A 17,357-nucleotide genomic window follows, 5' to 3' on the forward strand; every position below is an offset into this window, starting at 1 on the left:
TTCCGACGTCCCTGTTCACCTTATTCTAGGAGGAGGAGTAAGGGATGTTTCGGAAGTGCACTTTAGCTTGAAATTTGGTGCTGGGTAGAGAGCGCCAAATGACAAAATAAGCTATTTCAAAATAGCATTGAAATAAGAGACTCCATGTGCGCCGTATCTTCTTTTGAGCAACGGTGCAGTGTAGACGTGCCCTTAGTGTCTAGCAGTTATGAGTTTAAGCTCCCAGGCTCCTCCTGAGCGTGCCTTGCAGGGCTCCTGTGAGGCTGAGGAGAGGCAGGCCAGACAGAGTGGGGCCGCTGTGTGAAAAGGGCTTGCTCCCGGACCACAGGGTGTCTTTGTCTTTTGTCCTCTTCCTGGGGGAGGCCATTCAAGTGCATCATCACTGTCTGGTTTCACCCACCTTGCTGTTATTGGGCATTTTGTGCGCTGGGTGAGGTGCCCCGCATGCTGTCATAGGCAAGTGTGGGACCCCAAGATCTCGAAAGATGCACTGTGGGGGGTGCTGGTGATGGGAGCAGTGGGTGTCGCCAGGTCTTGCGCCTGTTGTTCTGGGGAGGGCTGGTGCATGCAGCTGTGGGGAGAGCTGAGGGCGTGCGCCTTTCAGTCCGAGTGCACTATCGACTCCGATTCAGTGTCATTTTGCCTTGAGGGCTGTGCCTCGTTCAGCTGGGGGGGGGGGTGTGGGCGCCACATATTCAAAGGGAGGGCCGAGTGACCGGAGCGCTACTCTCTGTGCAAATGTAATTCCACTTCCGGGTATCACCCTGAGATGGACATGGAGGGAAACTCAGCTCTAAGACCCTCACTTTCAACTCCTTCCAGGCAGACGGAGCCAGGGCTCTGGGTGGAGCAACGCTGGAGAGCGCATGGCATGGGGTCCGTCTGCCTGGAAGAAGCAGTAGGATCAGGCATGGGTGGCAGGTATGCGAGGCCGGGGACGGCATTGACTTCCCAAACCACCAGCTCGGCTGTGCCCATGCTGCACCCCGGAACACCTGCTAAACGGATACTGGGGGCGGAGTGTTGCTGCCCCCAGTGCCCACCTACCCCCATGCTCTGGTGATGGGGAGGCTAGGACTGTGCCCTCCCTCCCCGTGCTATGTGGGGGGGGGGGGGCCGTGGCGGGGGGGCGGAGAAACGGTTTGGCTCCTGTGGGAGGCGGAGTCTCGGCAGAAGGGGCGAGGCCTCAGAGGAAGGGTTGGGGTTGGGAGCTTGCCTCTCCCAGCCCAGTTTCACCCATTGCCCATGGGACTGGGGTCTTGGGCAGGAGTAGCTGAATTAATGAACCAAGCATATCGGAAAGCTCTGTAAAGGGTTAATTACCAACCCTCTTGCAAAGCGTGACCCTTCTCTTCTGAGCCACAAACAAACTCCCTTTGAGAAACAGATGCAAACACCTGTGCATTTTACCCAGTAGTGTTGCTGTGGTTGGGGGCACGGACAGGGGGTGTCGGGGGGAGGCAAGCCCCCAGCCCCGCCTCTTCCACCCAGAGCTCTGCCTCTCCTGTGCCCGCCAGAGCCCCGCTTCCCCATTGTGACCATTGCCTCACCCCTCCCCAAGTGGCTGCTGGCCCATGATACTTGGCTCGTGATATTTTTTTTTCCAAATTTGAAAAAACAAACAAACCCACTATTTGCCTGGGTTTAATCTCCCACCACAGGACAAATTAGACACAGGTTTAAGGGGCTGCTTGTTTATTGAAATCTCCAGTGTTTCTGAAGGGTTATCCAGGACTAGGTTTGCATATTTTGAATCTGCAGCTGCATTGTTTCATCTGTCTTCTGTGTGAAGTGGAAGAAAGGTCTTGGAGCTGGAGTCTCAGTTCTACCAGGGGTTTCGGTTACCTTGGCTAAAGGGTTCTCTTCTGTGAAATAGGGGAAAAAAATATTCCTGTCTCTTACAGGTTGGTAGCACCCTGCCGGTGAATCAGGAACAGAAAATAATGGCAATTAGACGTGGGGAATTAAACCCCAGTGCCCGGTTCTGGCCTGAAACAGGGCACAACATGTCTCTCTCGCACAGACTTCCAAAGCTCTGTCCCTTTTGAAATGTTGGCCAGCCCAGCTTAGCTTGTCAGGAGGATTTTGAATGTGTCCTGCGGCTGCATTAAGGTTCGAAAGCTGCTTTGAAATCCTCAGCTGCTGTAGCTGCGCGAAGTGTGGATCATGGGGGACGTGTTACTCTAGCCAGTCTTTTTAAATCTCACCCCAGATGTAAGCTCTCTCCCCCCTGCCCAGTCATTTTTGCTGCCCTTCTCTGTGCCTATTCCACTTCCAATAGATCTTCCTCAAGATGGGGCAACTGGAACTGCACCCTGCATGCCAGGCGTGGGCCTGCCGTGGATTTACACAGCGGCATCATGCAGGTCACTGCTTATTTATTCTGCTTCTGCAGTGGCCACAGGGCTGTGGAGGACCAGGGAGGGGAGGCGCTCCATGCCCCAAAGAGATTTTAACTGCACAGCCAGGCAGGGCCCCAAAGGTGAGCAGAGAAGGGGGCAGCTCTGAGCCCTTTGCATGGGGACGCCCCCCTGTAGCAAAGGAAGCACGGGCCTTGTTCTTTGTCCAGCTCCCAAAGGCAACGACGGCCTGCACGGCTGGTGCGGAAGCCTGGGCAGTGCCTAGTGCAAGTGAGAGGGCTTGCTGGGGCTGGGGGCTTGCAGGGGACAATTGCTTCTGGGGGCTTGCTGGGGCTGGGGGCTTACAGGGGACAATTGCTTCTGGGGGCTTGCAGGGGCTGGGGGCTTGCAGGGTGCGATGGTTGCTGGGGGCTTGCAGGGGCTGGGGGCTTGCAGGGTGTGATTGTTGCTGGGGGCTTGCAGGGGCTGGGGGGCTTGCAGGGTGTGATTGTTGCTGGGAGCTTGCAGGGGCTGGGGGCTTGCAGGGTGTGATTGTTGCTGGGGGCTTGCAGGGGGCGATTGCTGCTGGGGGCTGGCGGGGGGGGGGGCGATTGCTGCTGGGGGCTGGCAGGAGCTGGGGGTTGGCGGGGGGGGGGCGATTGCTGTTGGGGGCTGGCAGGAGCTGGGGGGGGGGGGGCCGATTGCTGCTGGGGGCTGGCAGGAGCTGGGGGTTGGCGGGGGGGCGATTGCTGCTGGGGGCTGGCAGGAGCTGGGGGTTGGCGGGGGGGGGGGCGATTGCTGCTGGGGGCTGGCAGGAGCTGGGGGTTGGCGGGGGGGGGGCGATTGCTGCTGGGGGCTGGCAGGAGCTGGGGGTTGGCGGGGGGGCGATTGCTGCTGGGTTGCTCTGTCCCAGGTGGGGGGGGGGAGGGGGAGGGGCCGGCCCCGGGGGCTGCCCTGGGGGCGGAGCAGCAGCCGCAGGAGGGGCTCCCGGCGCGCGGAGGGTTAAAGCGCCAAGTAAATGCAGCTTGCGGATGCCAGTTTCCGATTCGCGACCCGGGAAAGTCGCGCCTGGCTCGCGGGGCCCCGAGCAGCGCCGGGCGGGCGGGCGGCGAGTCGGGGCCGAGCCCCCAGCGGCGCCGGGCAGGGGGCGGGGGGCGGGGCCGGGCCGAGGGGGAGGAGCCGCCCGGCGGCGGCGGCAACAATCGCTGCAACTTTGTATCCCGGAGCGGAACTTGCTGCATCCATGTGAGTGGGGGGGGGCTGGGACAACTGGGGGGGATCTGAGCGGGGGGGGCTGGGACAACTGGGGGGATCTGAGCGGGGGGGCGGGCTGGGACAACTGGGGGGGGGGGATCTGAGCGGGGGGGCGGGCTGGGACAACTGGGGGGATCTGAGCGGGGGGGGGGCTGGGACAACTGGGGGGATCTGAGCGGGGGGGGGGGGGGGGCGGGCTGGGACAACTGGGGGGATCTGAGCGGGGGGGGGGGCTGGGACAACTGGGGGGGATCTGAGCGGGGGGGCGGGCTGGGACAACTGGGGGGATCTGAGGGGGGAGGGGGGGGGCGGGCTGGGACAACTGGGGGGATCTGAGCGGGGGGGCAAGGAGCTGGGGGGCGGGTTAGGACAACTGGGGGGTAAGGAGCTGGGGGGCGGGCTGGGACAACTGGGGGGGTCTGAGCGGGGGGGCGGGGGGCTGGGACAACTGGGGGGGTCTGGGAGGGGGGGCGGGCTGGGGGGACAGCGGGGGGGGGTAAGGAGCTGGGGGGCAGGCTGGGACAACTGGGGGGAGGATCTGAGCGGGGGGGGCGGGTTGGGATAACTGGGAGGAGGATCTGAGCTGGGGGGGCTGAGCCGGTCTGGGGGGGCAGAGCCGGGCACAGGACTGCTGGAGGGAGCCGGCTGGGGGAGGCGAGCCGGGCACAGCACCGCTGGGGGGCAGACTCGAGATCGCACTCAGGATCCAGTAGCCGCTGGTCCAACATCTGCAGCGCCGGCTTTGTCTGGGTCGCCAGGGCCAGGGAGGGGAAGGGCAGGATGGCTGCGGAGGGGAGGGGGATGTTTCAGCTATTTTGGGTTGGGGGCAGGGGCGGTTCGCTGGGGCCATGTGGCTGATCTCCGGGATCGGCGCTGGTATTGGGAGAGGGGTATTTGGGGGGGGGGGCTGGTGGGAGATGGGGCGGGCAGCGGGGGGGCTGGTGGGACTGGACACAGAGACTCACCGGGGGGTTATTTCTGTTCAGTGATTACAGGGCTGGGGGAGTCCTCCCTGACCATCTAAGTGGAGCTGTGCGGTGGGGATGGGGGGGGGGGAGTCCCATGGCTGGGTTCTGCCAGCCCGGCTCCTCCCGGCTCCATGCTCACAATGGCCTCTGCTGGCCTTGGAGCCAGCCAATAGGAACCCGAGGCTCCCAAAAGAGCTTCCCTGGTGCATGAGTCACGTGGGGAAGGGGAGGGAGGAGCTGGGGGGGGGGTTCTGGTGAGAATGTTCATACATCCCCAGCTGTGGGTTTAGAAAGCCCATGAGGCAGCCCGGTGGGTAAATTTAATCATTATTTAGGTCACTGGTTAATCTACATTTACCCTCTCCCATAGCTTGGTACTCGCTTCGGCTAGACTTCTAGTTGGGCTTTTCGTGTGGGGGATTAGCTGGCACCCAATGTCACAACGAATTTGGCTCGGAGATTAAATAACTTGCCTAAGGACACCCAATGACTCAGTGGCGCAGACAGAGCTAGTACCCAATGTGCCGTTCTGTTACATTGTGTTGCCTGAATTCAGGAATAAAGGGCCATGTTTTTAAAGGAACCGCAGGGTGGCCTCCTTTTCGGATGGTTGCCTCTGGGAATGATTATCTATGCAAAACTGTATGCATAGAGGTAGATGTTGGTGGTTCTTTCAGCTGTAGGCTTAAGGAATGGGTCAAACAGTGAGACTGCCGTTCAGGGTATTTATTGCCATGTTGGAAGCAGTGCAGTGTGTCTGTCTGTCATGGCTCAGTGCTGTGTCCACGGGGCGGGGGCGGGGGGGAATTCTTTGGCTGCTTGTGGGCTGGTTCTGGCTGGGGAAGGGAGGCGGGGGGCAGAGCAGAATGCCACTTCGGGTAAATCCCTCTGGGCCTCAATTTCCTATCTGTAAAATGGGGCTAGCAGCCCTTCCATTGTCTGTTAGACAGTAGTCTCTGTGGAGGGCAGGGAACACTCTCCAGGAATGTGCACAGCACCTTGCACAATAGGGCCCTGAGCTCAGTTGGGACCCCTGGGTACCAGCTGGAATGGTTCCCCACTGGGACCTGAGATCTGGCATTTGCAGGCTCAAGTGCCTTTGGATGCATTCCAGGTTTTGTGCTCTGTTGCCTGGAAATACCTTTTAAAAGCAGATCTCAGCTGGCTAGTAGGGCATCAGGTTACCCCTGGCCAGGGGAAGGAAGGGGAGAGGGAATTCCTCAGTGTTGAGAGATGGTAGTGCAGGTTCCAGGCGCAAAGCCTGCAGGTGGTGACACAATTAAAGACACTGCAGTTTATTCTGCCTTGTCCCCGCAAAGGCCAAGTAGAAGGAACTCCTGTGGTGACCTCATGGGGAAGGGGCTGGGTGGTGTCTGGGAGATCAATACATTCTGGAGGAGCGTGCATCAGTCACAGGTGGATGGGGAAGGCAGCTGGGTGGATACCCCTTGGGGAAGAGCAGCAAGTTAGGATCTTTGTGGTTGGCAAACACGTGTTAGAGAAAATGATCCCCAGGAACACAGTAGGAGGCTGGAAAAAGTGAAGGCTCCTCGGGTCTAACTGTAGGGGATGCGCTTCTCCGCAGGTACACCCAGTTCCTCCATTTCTGCGTAAACCCCTGGGCTACGTCTACACTGGCCCCTTTTCCGGAAGGGGCATGTTAATTTCAGCTATCGTAATAGGGAAATCCGCGGGGGATTTAAATATCCCCCGCGGCATTTAAATAAAAATGTCCGCCGCTTTTTTCCGGCTTTTAGAAAAGCCGGAAAAGAGCGTCTACACTGGCCCTGATCCTCCGGAAAAAGTGCCCTTTTCCGGAGGATCTTATTCCTACTTTGAAGTAGGAATAAGATCCTCCGGAAAAGGGCTTTTTTTCCGGAGGATCGGGGCCAGTGTAGACGCTCTTTTCCGGCTTTTTTAAAAGCCGGAAAAAAGCGGCGGACATTTTTATTTAAATGCCGCGGGGGATATTTAAATCCCCTGCGGATTTCCCTATTACGATAACTGAAATTAACATGCCCCTTCTGGAAAAGGGGACAGTGTAGACGTAGCCCTGGCTTGTTTACTGGGCAGGGGTGGTGTCCCCGGCCTGTTTATCAGGGGGCTGCTGTTCACTTCCTCTGGGGCATCTGGCATCGGTCAGTCACAGGACACTGGCCCTTTGGTCTGCCCCAGCCTGCCCATCCTGATGTTGCTATGGTTATTGCTATAGCATTGAAGTCAGAAGGGAAGGATGGAAACAGGGAGGTTTCTTTACTTTATTTCTCTTTGTGCTGTTGCTTGTGTGCATTTGGCATGGGTGAAAGGGGACCAGCTTACAGCCCAGGAAACTTACGCACTTTTTCTACATAGCAGGCACAACCCCCTGCCACTTCTTGCTTCATTCATCTCTTCTCCACACTGGGCATTTGCCCTGGGTAGAGAAGTCAGGCCAAATCACACGGGACAGATGTTCATCACAATTGCTGAATGCATTACTGGAAGATGCCCAGGTGCTGTGGGAAGGAGCATGGTATAAGAACGTAGGTAGAGGAGAATGCAGCAGAACAAAGCGTGGCCATGCCTGTAGCTGCTGCAGAGCAAACCCAGAGGCTTTGTTTTCATTTGGCAACAAGGTATTTTTTCACCACACTGTAGCTGACACATGGTAACTAGCACATTAGTGAAATCCTAGTGTGGACAAGGTAGCTAATGCGCTAGACGGTTGAGGCGAACACTGGGGCAGGGGCAGGGGTGGGAGAGAATGAAATAAAAAAAGACTAAAGACAGGAATGGTCAAAGAGGGGAAATCTCCAAGCCTGTGATTGTGGGGGTCAGGGGGAAACTGGCAGCAGGTGCAGGAAGTGGGTGGGGCAGGAAAGAGACTGTTGTTGTTTTTTTAAGCTAGCCCATCTGTGAGAATTGGTTCCTTTTCTTATGAAGCTGCACATCCCAACCACCGCTTTACTTCTCAGGACTGGAGGGAAATGCTTTCTTTTAGGGCTGTGGTTCTCAACTGGTGGTCCCTGGTGACTTTTTCGGTGGTCCACAGGAACATTGTCCAAAGTCACACGCAGGCACCAAAAATCTGTTAGTAAGAAATAAATTTCAAACCAAAATGTTCATTGTCTGCTCTTTTTTTATCATGTTTCAAAAAGGAGGTGGTCCACGAACATTTTTTGATTGGCCTGGTGGTCCGTGGACTGAAACGAGCTGAGAACCACTGTTTTAGGGAGAATGAAAAGCCATTTGGGAGGCGATGGCTCAGAGCAGGGCAGACCTGGACTCAGCCATCAGTATCAGCTATTCCTTTTTTTTTGTCATTCAAACCTGTTTGGGGTCATGGCTGACATTCCGGCCATCATGCAAAAGGGTTCCCTGTGGCCTTTTTGATATGCACACAGAGGCACAGGCTGCAGACTGTTTGTTTCCATTGCAGTTTCTGCATCTGCAGAGAAGATGGATCTGAGACGCCCAACTCTGTTTCCTCTGGAATTAAAACCGAAACAAACTCGAGGGCCTTTCCTGGGAGGGTGGGAACCAGATCCCTGAAGCTGTAGGAATCAGCAGTGGCTGACAGGGGGCCTAGAGGAACCAGCAGGCTGGGAAGGGAGGAAAGGCCTGGAAATAGAGTTTCCCGGGAAAGCTGGAGTGCTTCAGGATTGAAGGCCAGGCTGGTGTGCTCTTCTGGGCAGGGGAGCATTGGTGCTGCTTTGCAAGCAACGAATATGCGCAGCGTGATCTTTACCCAGCATGGCAAACCTGAAATGGCCTGGGCTGCCAAACTGGGCTCTGGACGTCTCCTGGGATGTATGGGGGCAAGGTCGTGGTTCGTGGGCGGTGGCTGGGTCCAGTCTCTTGGAAGGCTTTGAATAGTGGGACCAAGACCTGGCACTATTCTGTTCTGTTCTAGGTAGGTTCTTGCCTTGTGCTCCTCGTCCTAGTGTCCCAGTGTCTTCTCAGTTATGTATGAAGCTACTGTGACTGTCACATGTCTGTTCTGTCTCTGGGGTGCTTAGCTTTGGATCTTGTAACAATTTGATTTATGGTTGGGTATACTTTATACACACACACTGCTCTCGGTGTATGCTGAAGGAATGTGCAGAAGGTGGGGAGGTTTGGGGTAATGCTTCGTTCCTGGGGGACCGAGTTTGTGGTTGGAAAAAGCGCTGTCTCTTCTATTCACTGGACCTTTGTGTTCAGTGGGAGCAAGTGCAGGGAGCAGACACTGGGAGAGGGTGTTAAAAGCCCCCTGTGGTGATAATCAGCCGGGTTGGTGCAGGGGCTGGTGCAGATCCTGTTTGGAATCAAAGCTTTTTCCTCCCTTCCTAGGTGTAATGGACTACCATAAGCCAGAGCTGGCAGTCCCAGAATTGGTGGCTCCCCTCCTCCCCCCCCCCGGCCAGGTCTTTGTCATTTAATTTGCTTTGCACATTTGAACCGGTTGGTTACTACCCTCTTCCAATCATCCTGAAAGGTGGAATGAAATCTTTAAAAACTCAGTGTGAGGATGTCCCAGAAGCATGCCCCTGCAAATATGCACCTCTTCATGCCAGCCCAGGTGGTGGGACGCCGGCTCTGTCGGAGAACGCTTCCTTTCAAACAAAAAAAGTTCTTGTCAATGAAATTCTGAAAGACCCCAAGGCTGTGTCTACACTGGCATGAATTTCTGGAAATGCTTAAAACAGAATAGTTTTCGTTATAAGTATTTCCGGAAAAAGAGCGTCTACATTGGCAGGATGCTTTTCCGGAAAAGCGTCCGTGGCCAATGTAGACGCGCTTTTCCGGAAAAGAGCCCCGATCGTCATTTCCGCGATCGGGGCTTTTTTCCGGAAAAGACTACTGGGCTGACTACACTGGCCCTTTTCTGGAACAGTGTTCCGGAATAAGGACTTATGCCCGAGCGGGAGCAGCGTAGCTTTTCCGGAAAAGCGGCTGATTTTGTACAGTTCAACGTCGTTGCTTTTCCGGAAATTCAAAGGCCAGTGTAGACAGCTCGCAGCTTATTCCGGAAAAGCAGCTGATTTTCCGGAATAAGTGGCCCAGTGTAGACACAGCCCAAGGGAATATCTGAGTTCCTGAGCTCGAAGGCTCACTGTGAAGGAGAGTCCTTTCTGAAAGTCATGTGGGCCAGGTAGCTGTGGTGGGTTAGCTCCCCTTAGAGAGCTGGTGGAGATGGACTTAGGATGCTCATGAGAAATCGCAGCCCTCTTAAAAATACCGAGGCCTTGTACAGCACCAGCCCAGAATGCACCTTGGTTGGAATAAGGATTACAGAATCCAGCTCTTTCATTGGGGGGGCTGTTGCTGTAGACTGCTGCATTGTAAAGGTCAGGGCCTAATTTCACTGCTGAGAAGCTATTTTTTTTTTTTAAACCTCAGATGATCTAGCCAGAGGTGAAAACACAGTGGGGACTTTATTTTGATTTACTGCTCACTGAGGCCAGCCCTATATGTACCTGCCTTGGTTAAATGCAAGTGCCTGGTCTTCTCCGTGTTCTCCCTTGGGGTAGCCTATGCACTGTAGGAAGATCAAAACGCAGCTTTGCTGGCTGTGAGGAGAAGCCCTCTGTAGGCATGGGAGCAGGAATAAGTCCTTCCTGCCCACTACAGACTTTGAACATTTGTGTACTGATCTGTCCCGATTAGGCTGCAAAACCCTGCTGCAGATATTTGGACATCTGGAGGTCAGGGCCGTTCAGAGCCGGCATTGGGGGGTAGCCCTCTGACAGAGGTAGAGGTCACTTTGGAAAATGTGGATGTGGACGTAGAGGCGGGTATCAAGATGTTTGGGTCGAGTTCAGGTTCTTGCCTGTCTCTAGCAATAAACTCCTAATACTTAGTAGTAACCAGAACTCCTGTGAGGGACCCTGGAGCTGCTCGGGAGAACCTGACCTTTTCCTGCCTTTGTGGGGAGGGGGTGTGTCTGTAGCTCCCAAGTTTCCAGACGGCTCCATTTTGCTTCTTGGGTGAGGTGAAAGCAGAACCCCTCCTACTGTTTGTGTCCTGTCTGACGACCCACCGGGGTCTGTGGCCAAGCTGAGAGAGTCCGGCAAACAAAAGTCCAAATTCCCCTGATTGGGCTCTGATCCTGGGCACTGAGCTTGTACCTGGGCAGGGCGTGAGTGGCCTGGCCCAGTTGGCGCAGAACCTCTCTGCTCCTAGCTTAGGGCCTGCTAGGTCCGGATGCCAGGGACGTCCGTGGGCGTTTGTGTGATTAGGGGCCTCCAGTTCTGAGTCGGTGGGAACAGCAGGTGCTTCGGCACGTCGGTGAAAGGGGATTTTACATCTCTGTTTACAGTGGGGAAGCACGTGGGCTGCGTTGTGGCTGCTACACAACAGCAAGGCGGCTTCCTTCCTTGGTCCAGGGGAAGCGGCTTTGGCCTGGACTGCTTCTCAGCCAGCCTGGGAGCTTCCGTTCCCTGAAACAAGCCAAGGAAGGGCACCCGGCGAAGGGCAGGAGTCGCCCGGGCTGAGGATTATTCTAGGAGGGGTGGGTGAGATTCTGTGGCCTGCACTGTGCAGGGGGTCGGACTAGATGATCATAATGGTCCCTTCTGACCTTAAAGTCTCTGAGTCTGTGAGGTGCAATGCCTCTCCTTGCATGGGAATTGCTGGGCAGGCTTAGGCAACAAACTTTAAGGAACATTGTCAGAGAGAGAACCCCCCTGCCTCCCCAGCCTGTCTTTTTGTGTGTTGGTTCAGGATGGCACATCCCAGCAGACATCCCCCCTGCTGAGGCCCAAGGGCGAGCTGAAGGATGCAAGTCTGTGACCATGAGGAGGCGTTCTGGTTGACTCAATGCGCGCTGCTGAGTGCTGAGCAGAGCAGAGCAGACCCTGCTGTGTGCACCAGGGTGCTGCCGGGGCCTCTGGCTGGGCTGGCAGGAGAACGCCCCCTGCTTCTGCCTCAGTGGCATGGGATCGGGCTCCAGGCAGGGATCGGGGCCCTCCCCAGAATTCTTCGGGGGCCTCTCTTTGTTCCCGTGCATGTGTGTGCTCCAGGGGAAGCATGCCCCCTCGTGGGGAGCTGTCTGGAAATGCAGGGCTCTGCCTTTAGACACAAAGGAAGACTCTGACAACCAATTGCCATTTGAAAAATCACTGTAGCTTAGTGGCCTGCACCCTGCGTAGGGACTTGAGGCCCTGGGTATCTTGGGATGTCTGCGGAGGTGCGGAGAATTCAATTGTGTGGGGAATCGACTCTCCCAGACAGAAATCACCAACTTGCCCAAAGCGATAATTGGTTTCTAAAAGGGTGATGGGGTCCGAATGGGCCTTCGGCGATGCCACCGTAATCCTGGTGAATTCACTGGCTAGGTCTGTAAAGAAGATATTTTGGTCGTTTTTTTCTTTTTCAATTTTATCCATGTGCTGGTGGGCTGTGTCTAGACTGGCAAGTTTTTCCACAAAAGCAGCTGCTTTTGTGGAAAAACTTGCCAGCTGTCTACACTGGCCACTTGAATTTCCGCAAGAACACTGCCGATCTCATGTAAGAAATCAGGGCTTCTTGCGGAAATACTACGCTGCTCCCGTTCGGGCAAAAGTCCTTTTGCACAAAAGCTTTTGCGCAAGAGGGCCAGTGTAGACAGCTGAGATTTGTTTTGCGCAAAAAAGCCCCAATTGCGAAAATGGCGATCGGGGCTTTTTTTGTGCAAAAGCGCGTCTAGATCGGCACGGACGCTTTTACGCAGAAAGTGCTTTTGCGGAAAAGCGTCCGTGCCAATCTAGACGCTCTGTTCCGAAAATGCTTTTAACGGAAAACTTTTCCATTAAAAGCATTTGTGGAAAATCATGCCAGTCTAGACGTAGCCCTGGTGTTTTATTAGTTCCTGAAATCTGCAAAACCCTTTGGAACGGCAGCCCCTGGGTTGGGATGCAATGGGAGAAGAGCTGGGTGCTTGATAATGAATAAGCTATTAGGCCCAGTAACCTAATAGTTATTTTGTGCTTGGGAGCAGGATCCGTCCCAACCCTGAAACCTTGTGTCCTTTAGAAACCCAGTAGCTGTGTCCTGCTTTGTGGATTGGGAAGAGGTGCTGCTTTTGGTGGGACAAGGGGAAGTTAGACCGAGGAGGCAGAAATTCACCCTACTGCTTCTAGTGAGGCATCGAGGACACATTTCTCACCCCTCAAGCGGATGTGCTTTATTCATCCCGAATGGGGCAGATCCTGAATTGAACAGCAGCTGCTTCAAGAGCAGCAGGATCGGGCCCGCCATTGGCCGTTCTTCACTTTGCAAAGGTGACGCCATCTGGTGGCTGTACGCCCCGTTAAACCGTTCGTGAGGTGGGCCCGTGGCTCTGGACTCGGTCAGACGGTTCACGTGGGGTGGCTGACGAGAGACCCTTTTCCATTAATAATGACGCACCCAGGAGTAAGGCCCCTGCCCAATTAAACTAGCAGTGCCACTGGGCCCCTGCACCCACGCCGCTTGGGACCCGTGGCCGCCCCCCGGGGTTCCTGGGAGAGATGCAGGAAAGAGGCACGATGTGTTTCTGGGTTGCGGATGGGACGTGAAACAGGGTTCGCTCTGCTCCCAGCTGCGCTGCTCTCAGGTCTACCCAGTGACAAAGAGCAGAAGCTTCCCCTGGCTCCCGAATCTCAAGCCTAGTCCGCCGAGGGGAAAGGGAGCACCCATGGGCGTCAGCATTGGGTACCGACAGCAACCGATGTGGCATTCATTCAAGCCCTTCATTCATGTCGTCTGCAGAAGAGTGGGGGGGATTTGGTGGCAGCCTGCAGCTACCTGCCGGAGGTTCCAAAGAGGCTGGCGAGAGGCTGTTCTCAGTAGTGACGGAACAAGGAGCAATGGTCGCAAGTTGCAGTGGGGAAGGTCTAGGTTGGAGATTAGGAAAAACGATTTCCCTAGGCGGGTGGGGAAGCCCTGGGCTGGGTTCCCGAGGGAGGGGGTGGAATCTCCATCCCTAGGGGTGTTTAAGTCCCGGCTTGACCAAGCTCTGGCTGCGTTGATTGAATTGGGTTGGTCCTGCCTTGGGCCGGGGCTGGACCCGGTGACGCCTGAGGGCTCTGCCCGCCCTGGGGTTCTGTGAAGTCAGTGGCATCTAGCCAGTCACTTCCATGGGCATCGGGACCAGGCCCTCGCAAAGCCGCTGGGCCGACGTTCAGTGGTGGCTGCGCTGAGTAGGTTACGCCACCCCGTTTGCCTTTCTCGGGCTTTATTTGGCTGCGTGTAGCGGGTGGCTAAATGTCTCCCGCTGTCCCGTCCGCAGGCTAGCATGAAAAGAGACCAGCGCCATGGCGACGGAGAAGCAGACGGCAAGGCAGAGCTGGTCTTTGTCAACGGAGACGGCAGTGACCCTGCGGAGGACGAAGCTTCTCCCCCAGCTCTGGCAGCCAACGGGAGCCAACGGGAGCCCAAGACACAAGGTCGGTCTCTTGCTGTGCTTGCAGCCTGGGCTGGGCCCCGCTTCGCTCAGGCTACCCGTAGAGACAGCGCTGGCGCAGGGCGGGGCGGGGCCCTGAAGGGGCTGGCTTCTGTAACGGGGCTCTGCTCCGTGCCAGGCCCCCAGGGGAGACCAAGGCAGCTTTGCCATTGATTGGGGAGGGAGCTGCCTGGCTCCAAGGTAGGATGTAAAGGACTAGTCGACAGGATAGTCAGCTAGTCACTCTCCTCCCGCTTGCTGCCTCTATCAGCAGTGGGGGGAAGGGGAGGAGAAGAAGGGGGTATGTAAAAGCGGCAGTGCCGCACGGAGCCCAGAGTCAGCCGGGGAGTCCCCCGCTGATCCCAGGCTCTGCGCGGCATTTCGAAGCGGCAGCACCACTTGGAGCCCAGACCCCGGGCGGCATGCCTGCGTTGGCATGTACAAGAGTCCCCAGTGGAGGCTCTGGTGCATTTCAAAGAGGAAGCGCAGCGTGGAGCCTGGGGCCAGCGCAGGACTCTGAGTCCCCTGCTCACCCCAGGCTCCATGCGGGCGCTTCCACTTTGAAATGCACAAGAGCCCGCGCTGGGATTCCTGTACATTTCAAAGGCAGAACACGGAAGTGCTTATCGAATAGTCGAGTAGATGATGGAAATTCCATCGACTACTTGACTAGTAAACGAATCGCTATTTAACATCCCGAGTCCCAGGTGGGCCTTGCAAGAGCAAGGTGGCAGATTTGCCGCTGTTGTTGGGTGCACTGGATGCATTTCATGGGGGCTGCGCAAGTGAAGAATGCCTCTCCCCTCCCCCCGGTGGGTTCTGAGCCGTGGAGCGCATTGCAGTGGCGCTAAACGTGGCCGCGCGTGCTTCTGTGGCAAGCTGGGTGTTGCCTGCAGCCATGGGCCAGGTTTTGCCCTCCCGGGTCACGTGACCCAGCAAACAACATGGCGGATGAACGAATAGGCACACAGGCCCAAGGGGGGGGTGTATGCAAAGGGGGCTGTTGCTCTGGGGCCCGGCAATTCAAAAGAGCCCGAGGCTCCTGGCTGCCATTGCTGCTACTGCAGCCGATGGAGCCCTGGGCCCTTGGAATGGCTGCCGGAGCGTAGTGCCGGCTGCTCCCGCCACCTCGAAAGGCTCCAGGCAGCCCGAGGCCCTGCCCCTCCTGGGAGTGCGGATCTGTCCCCCTCCCCTCCCCGCCTTGCCCAGAGGCTGCCAGCTCCCCAGTACGCACAGAAGGAGCGTTGCCTGGACTCGTCGGCCAACCGTCACGGTTACACGCAGGCCCCCCGAGGCAGCAGTGTGGGGGGGCAGGTGGCTCCTCAGGAGCCCGTACACACGGGCGGCCATCTTAGAAGCCGCCTGCCCTGCACGCACCAGCTCTGTGTAAACAGGCAACCGCTGCATTTTTCAGCAGTGACACGTTTACCTAAAGAAACACTTTTGAACATCCTTAGCTGCCCACGCTCCCGACTCTCTCAGAGTCTTGTCATGGTGGCTAGATTCCCCCGGCTCGTGGAGCGAGGTGATTAGGTCAGACTCCAAAGAGAGAGGAGAACGTTTCTAGTCCGGGGGCAGGGGAGAGGACAGTGCAGTCAAGGGGTCTGAGTGCTGGACAAAGTCGCAAGAGACCGGCGTTCGATTCCAGACTCTGCCAACGGACTCGCCTCCCTTCTGTGCCTCGGTTCCCTTGTGCACAAAGTGGGGTGAATGATTCTGACATCCGGGGTAGCGGGGGGACAGGACGCGGCCGAAATGCGCCGACTGTTTGAGTTAACTGCCCCCCGCCCGGCCCAGTGCCGATCGCGTGCAGAATAAAGCCTGTTGCCATTTTTGAGGCAGCCTCCTGATTTGGGGACCACCAGCTTACGGGTTTTAATGCTGGGGGTTCACAGGCCTGCAGCAGTGAGGTCTGAGAAGGTCAAGAACGTTAGAGCTGGGGCCAATTTCTTCCCTAGGCGGGCGCTGGGGGAGCGCCCGCCGCGAATCAGGACTTGCTGAGGTAGCCGGGTCCCCTCCAGAGCCCCTGACGGCGGGCGAGATTGCTCTAGCCTTCTTTCCTGTAGATGCTGCGGTGGACCTAGGACTCGTGGCCGCTAGGCGCAAGAAGGCCGGCAAGGAAGGCCTCTCCAAGGAAGGCCTGTCTTGGCCCGCGAAGCTCAGCGAGCCTCAGGAGGTCAGTTCTGTCTCCCACAGGACGTGGTGCTCTGCTCTGCGTTGGAGGGCGTCCCAAGGGCTTCACACAGCAGGTTTTCGGGTGGCCTCAGAGAAGGGTCCCCGCCTCTTGCTGGCGGCTGTTCTGACAAACCCGTCTCCCCGACCCCAGCCCTTCAGCGAGAGCCCATCGAAGGAAGGTGGGTCGGGCGCTCATCGGCCAGGAGTTCGAGGCCTCCGTGCCCCAGCCAGGTGGGAGCGGGAGAGCTGCCCAGGGGAGTGCCCCGGCAACTGAACACTGCAGCCACCCCCGTGGACAAGCACCTCCTCCAGTGTCCACGTGTTGCCTGAGCGCCCGAGGAGGCTCAGTGCCTGCGGTGGCACCAGCACCCCCCGACCCCCGCCCAGGCTCTGCCCAAGCTTTGTAGGGTGGCATGGCAGCAAAATATTGCCGATGACCACTGCTCGTGGTGCAGGGCCGGCCTTACCACGAGGCGAACAGAGGCGGCCGTCTCAGGTGCCAGACTTGGGGCGGGGGGGGAGGGAGCCACTAGGACCCAGAGTGTAGAAAATTGTGTCTGCTGCTGGTGCAGCGAGGAGGCCGGGGGGCGTCCTTTGAGCTCCCCGCCTCAGGTGCCAAAAATGTTGTGGGCCGGCCCTGTCGTGGCGGTTTAACAGCCCATGCGGCTCCACAGGGGTGCGGCTCTTTTCAGCCAAGAGCTGCGTGGGCCCGGTGTGGTGTTCCTCGTTTGTGTATGCCCGTTGCCTGAGGGAGTGCTGTGGGATTGGCCCCGGGCGAGACTGGCAGCTTTCTAGAGCTGTTCAAGATGGGCCTGGCCTTTGTGGCGCCGCCGGTGGCAGATTTCAGCCAGGCTGTTCCACCTTTCCCGTACCAGAGACATTCGGAGGCTGGAAAGGAAATCAGAAAGCCAAGCCAAGCAGGTTATCGGCTGTTTCTGGAGCAGTCAGACAGACAGACAGTCATTCCCTCCCCTCTGGCACGGCAGCGCCCTGCGGGCATCTGAGTGCGGTAGAGGAGGGGTCAGCTTGGCCTTCCTTTTGCGTGGGCTTGTGGCCCCACTGCAAGTTGGGAGCTCTCATCCCGGCTTCACCCTGAACGGCGAGGCCTTGAGCAAGTCCCGTCCCCGCCCCCACCGTCGGTATCCGAGTGTGAAAATGCGGGGGGAGCGCCGGGGGCTGGCAGGGCTTTTTGGGCTCAGGTGCGCTGAGGGGTTTGTGATCGCGGTGCGGAAGCTGCTCCGGAGAAGGTCCAAGCCT

The 17,357-nt window shown here is 57.3% G+C and overlaps 1 protein-coding gene across 5 annotated transcripts in view; it reads left to right on the forward strand.

Moving 5' to 3' along the window:
- The first annotated feature begins 3,422 nt into the window (after positions 1–3,422).
- Positions 3,423–17,357, forward strand: part of DNMT3B (DNA methyltransferase 3 beta) — a 54,512-nt gene continuing 40,577 nt past the window's right edge. For 2 of the 5 annotated variants that reach the window (XM_089769767.1, XM_075900821.2), the window contains exons 1-3: positions 3,448–3,584; positions 13,773–13,929; positions 15,992–16,101. In XM_089769767.1, coding sequence (XP_089625893.1) covers positions 13,779–13,929; positions 15,992–16,101 — 261 coding nt within the window. In that variant the 5' untranslated portion in view covers positions 3,448–3,584; positions 13,773–13,778. Of the gene's footprint in view, positions 3,585–12,264; positions 12,784–12,809; positions 12,829–13,772; positions 13,930–15,991; positions 16,102–17,357 lie in introns of those variants that run through there. The other 3 variants (XM_075900822.2, XM_075900819.2, XM_075900820.2) reach the window with 3 other exon arrangements.

The sequence above is a fragment of the Pelodiscus sinensis genome, chromosome 17 (assembly GCF_052426305.1).
Source record: "Pelodiscus sinensis isolate ZL-2025 chromosome 17, ASM5242630v1, whole genome shotgun sequence".
NCBI lineage: Eukaryota > Metazoa > Chordata > Testudines > Trionychidae > Pelodiscus > Pelodiscus sinensis.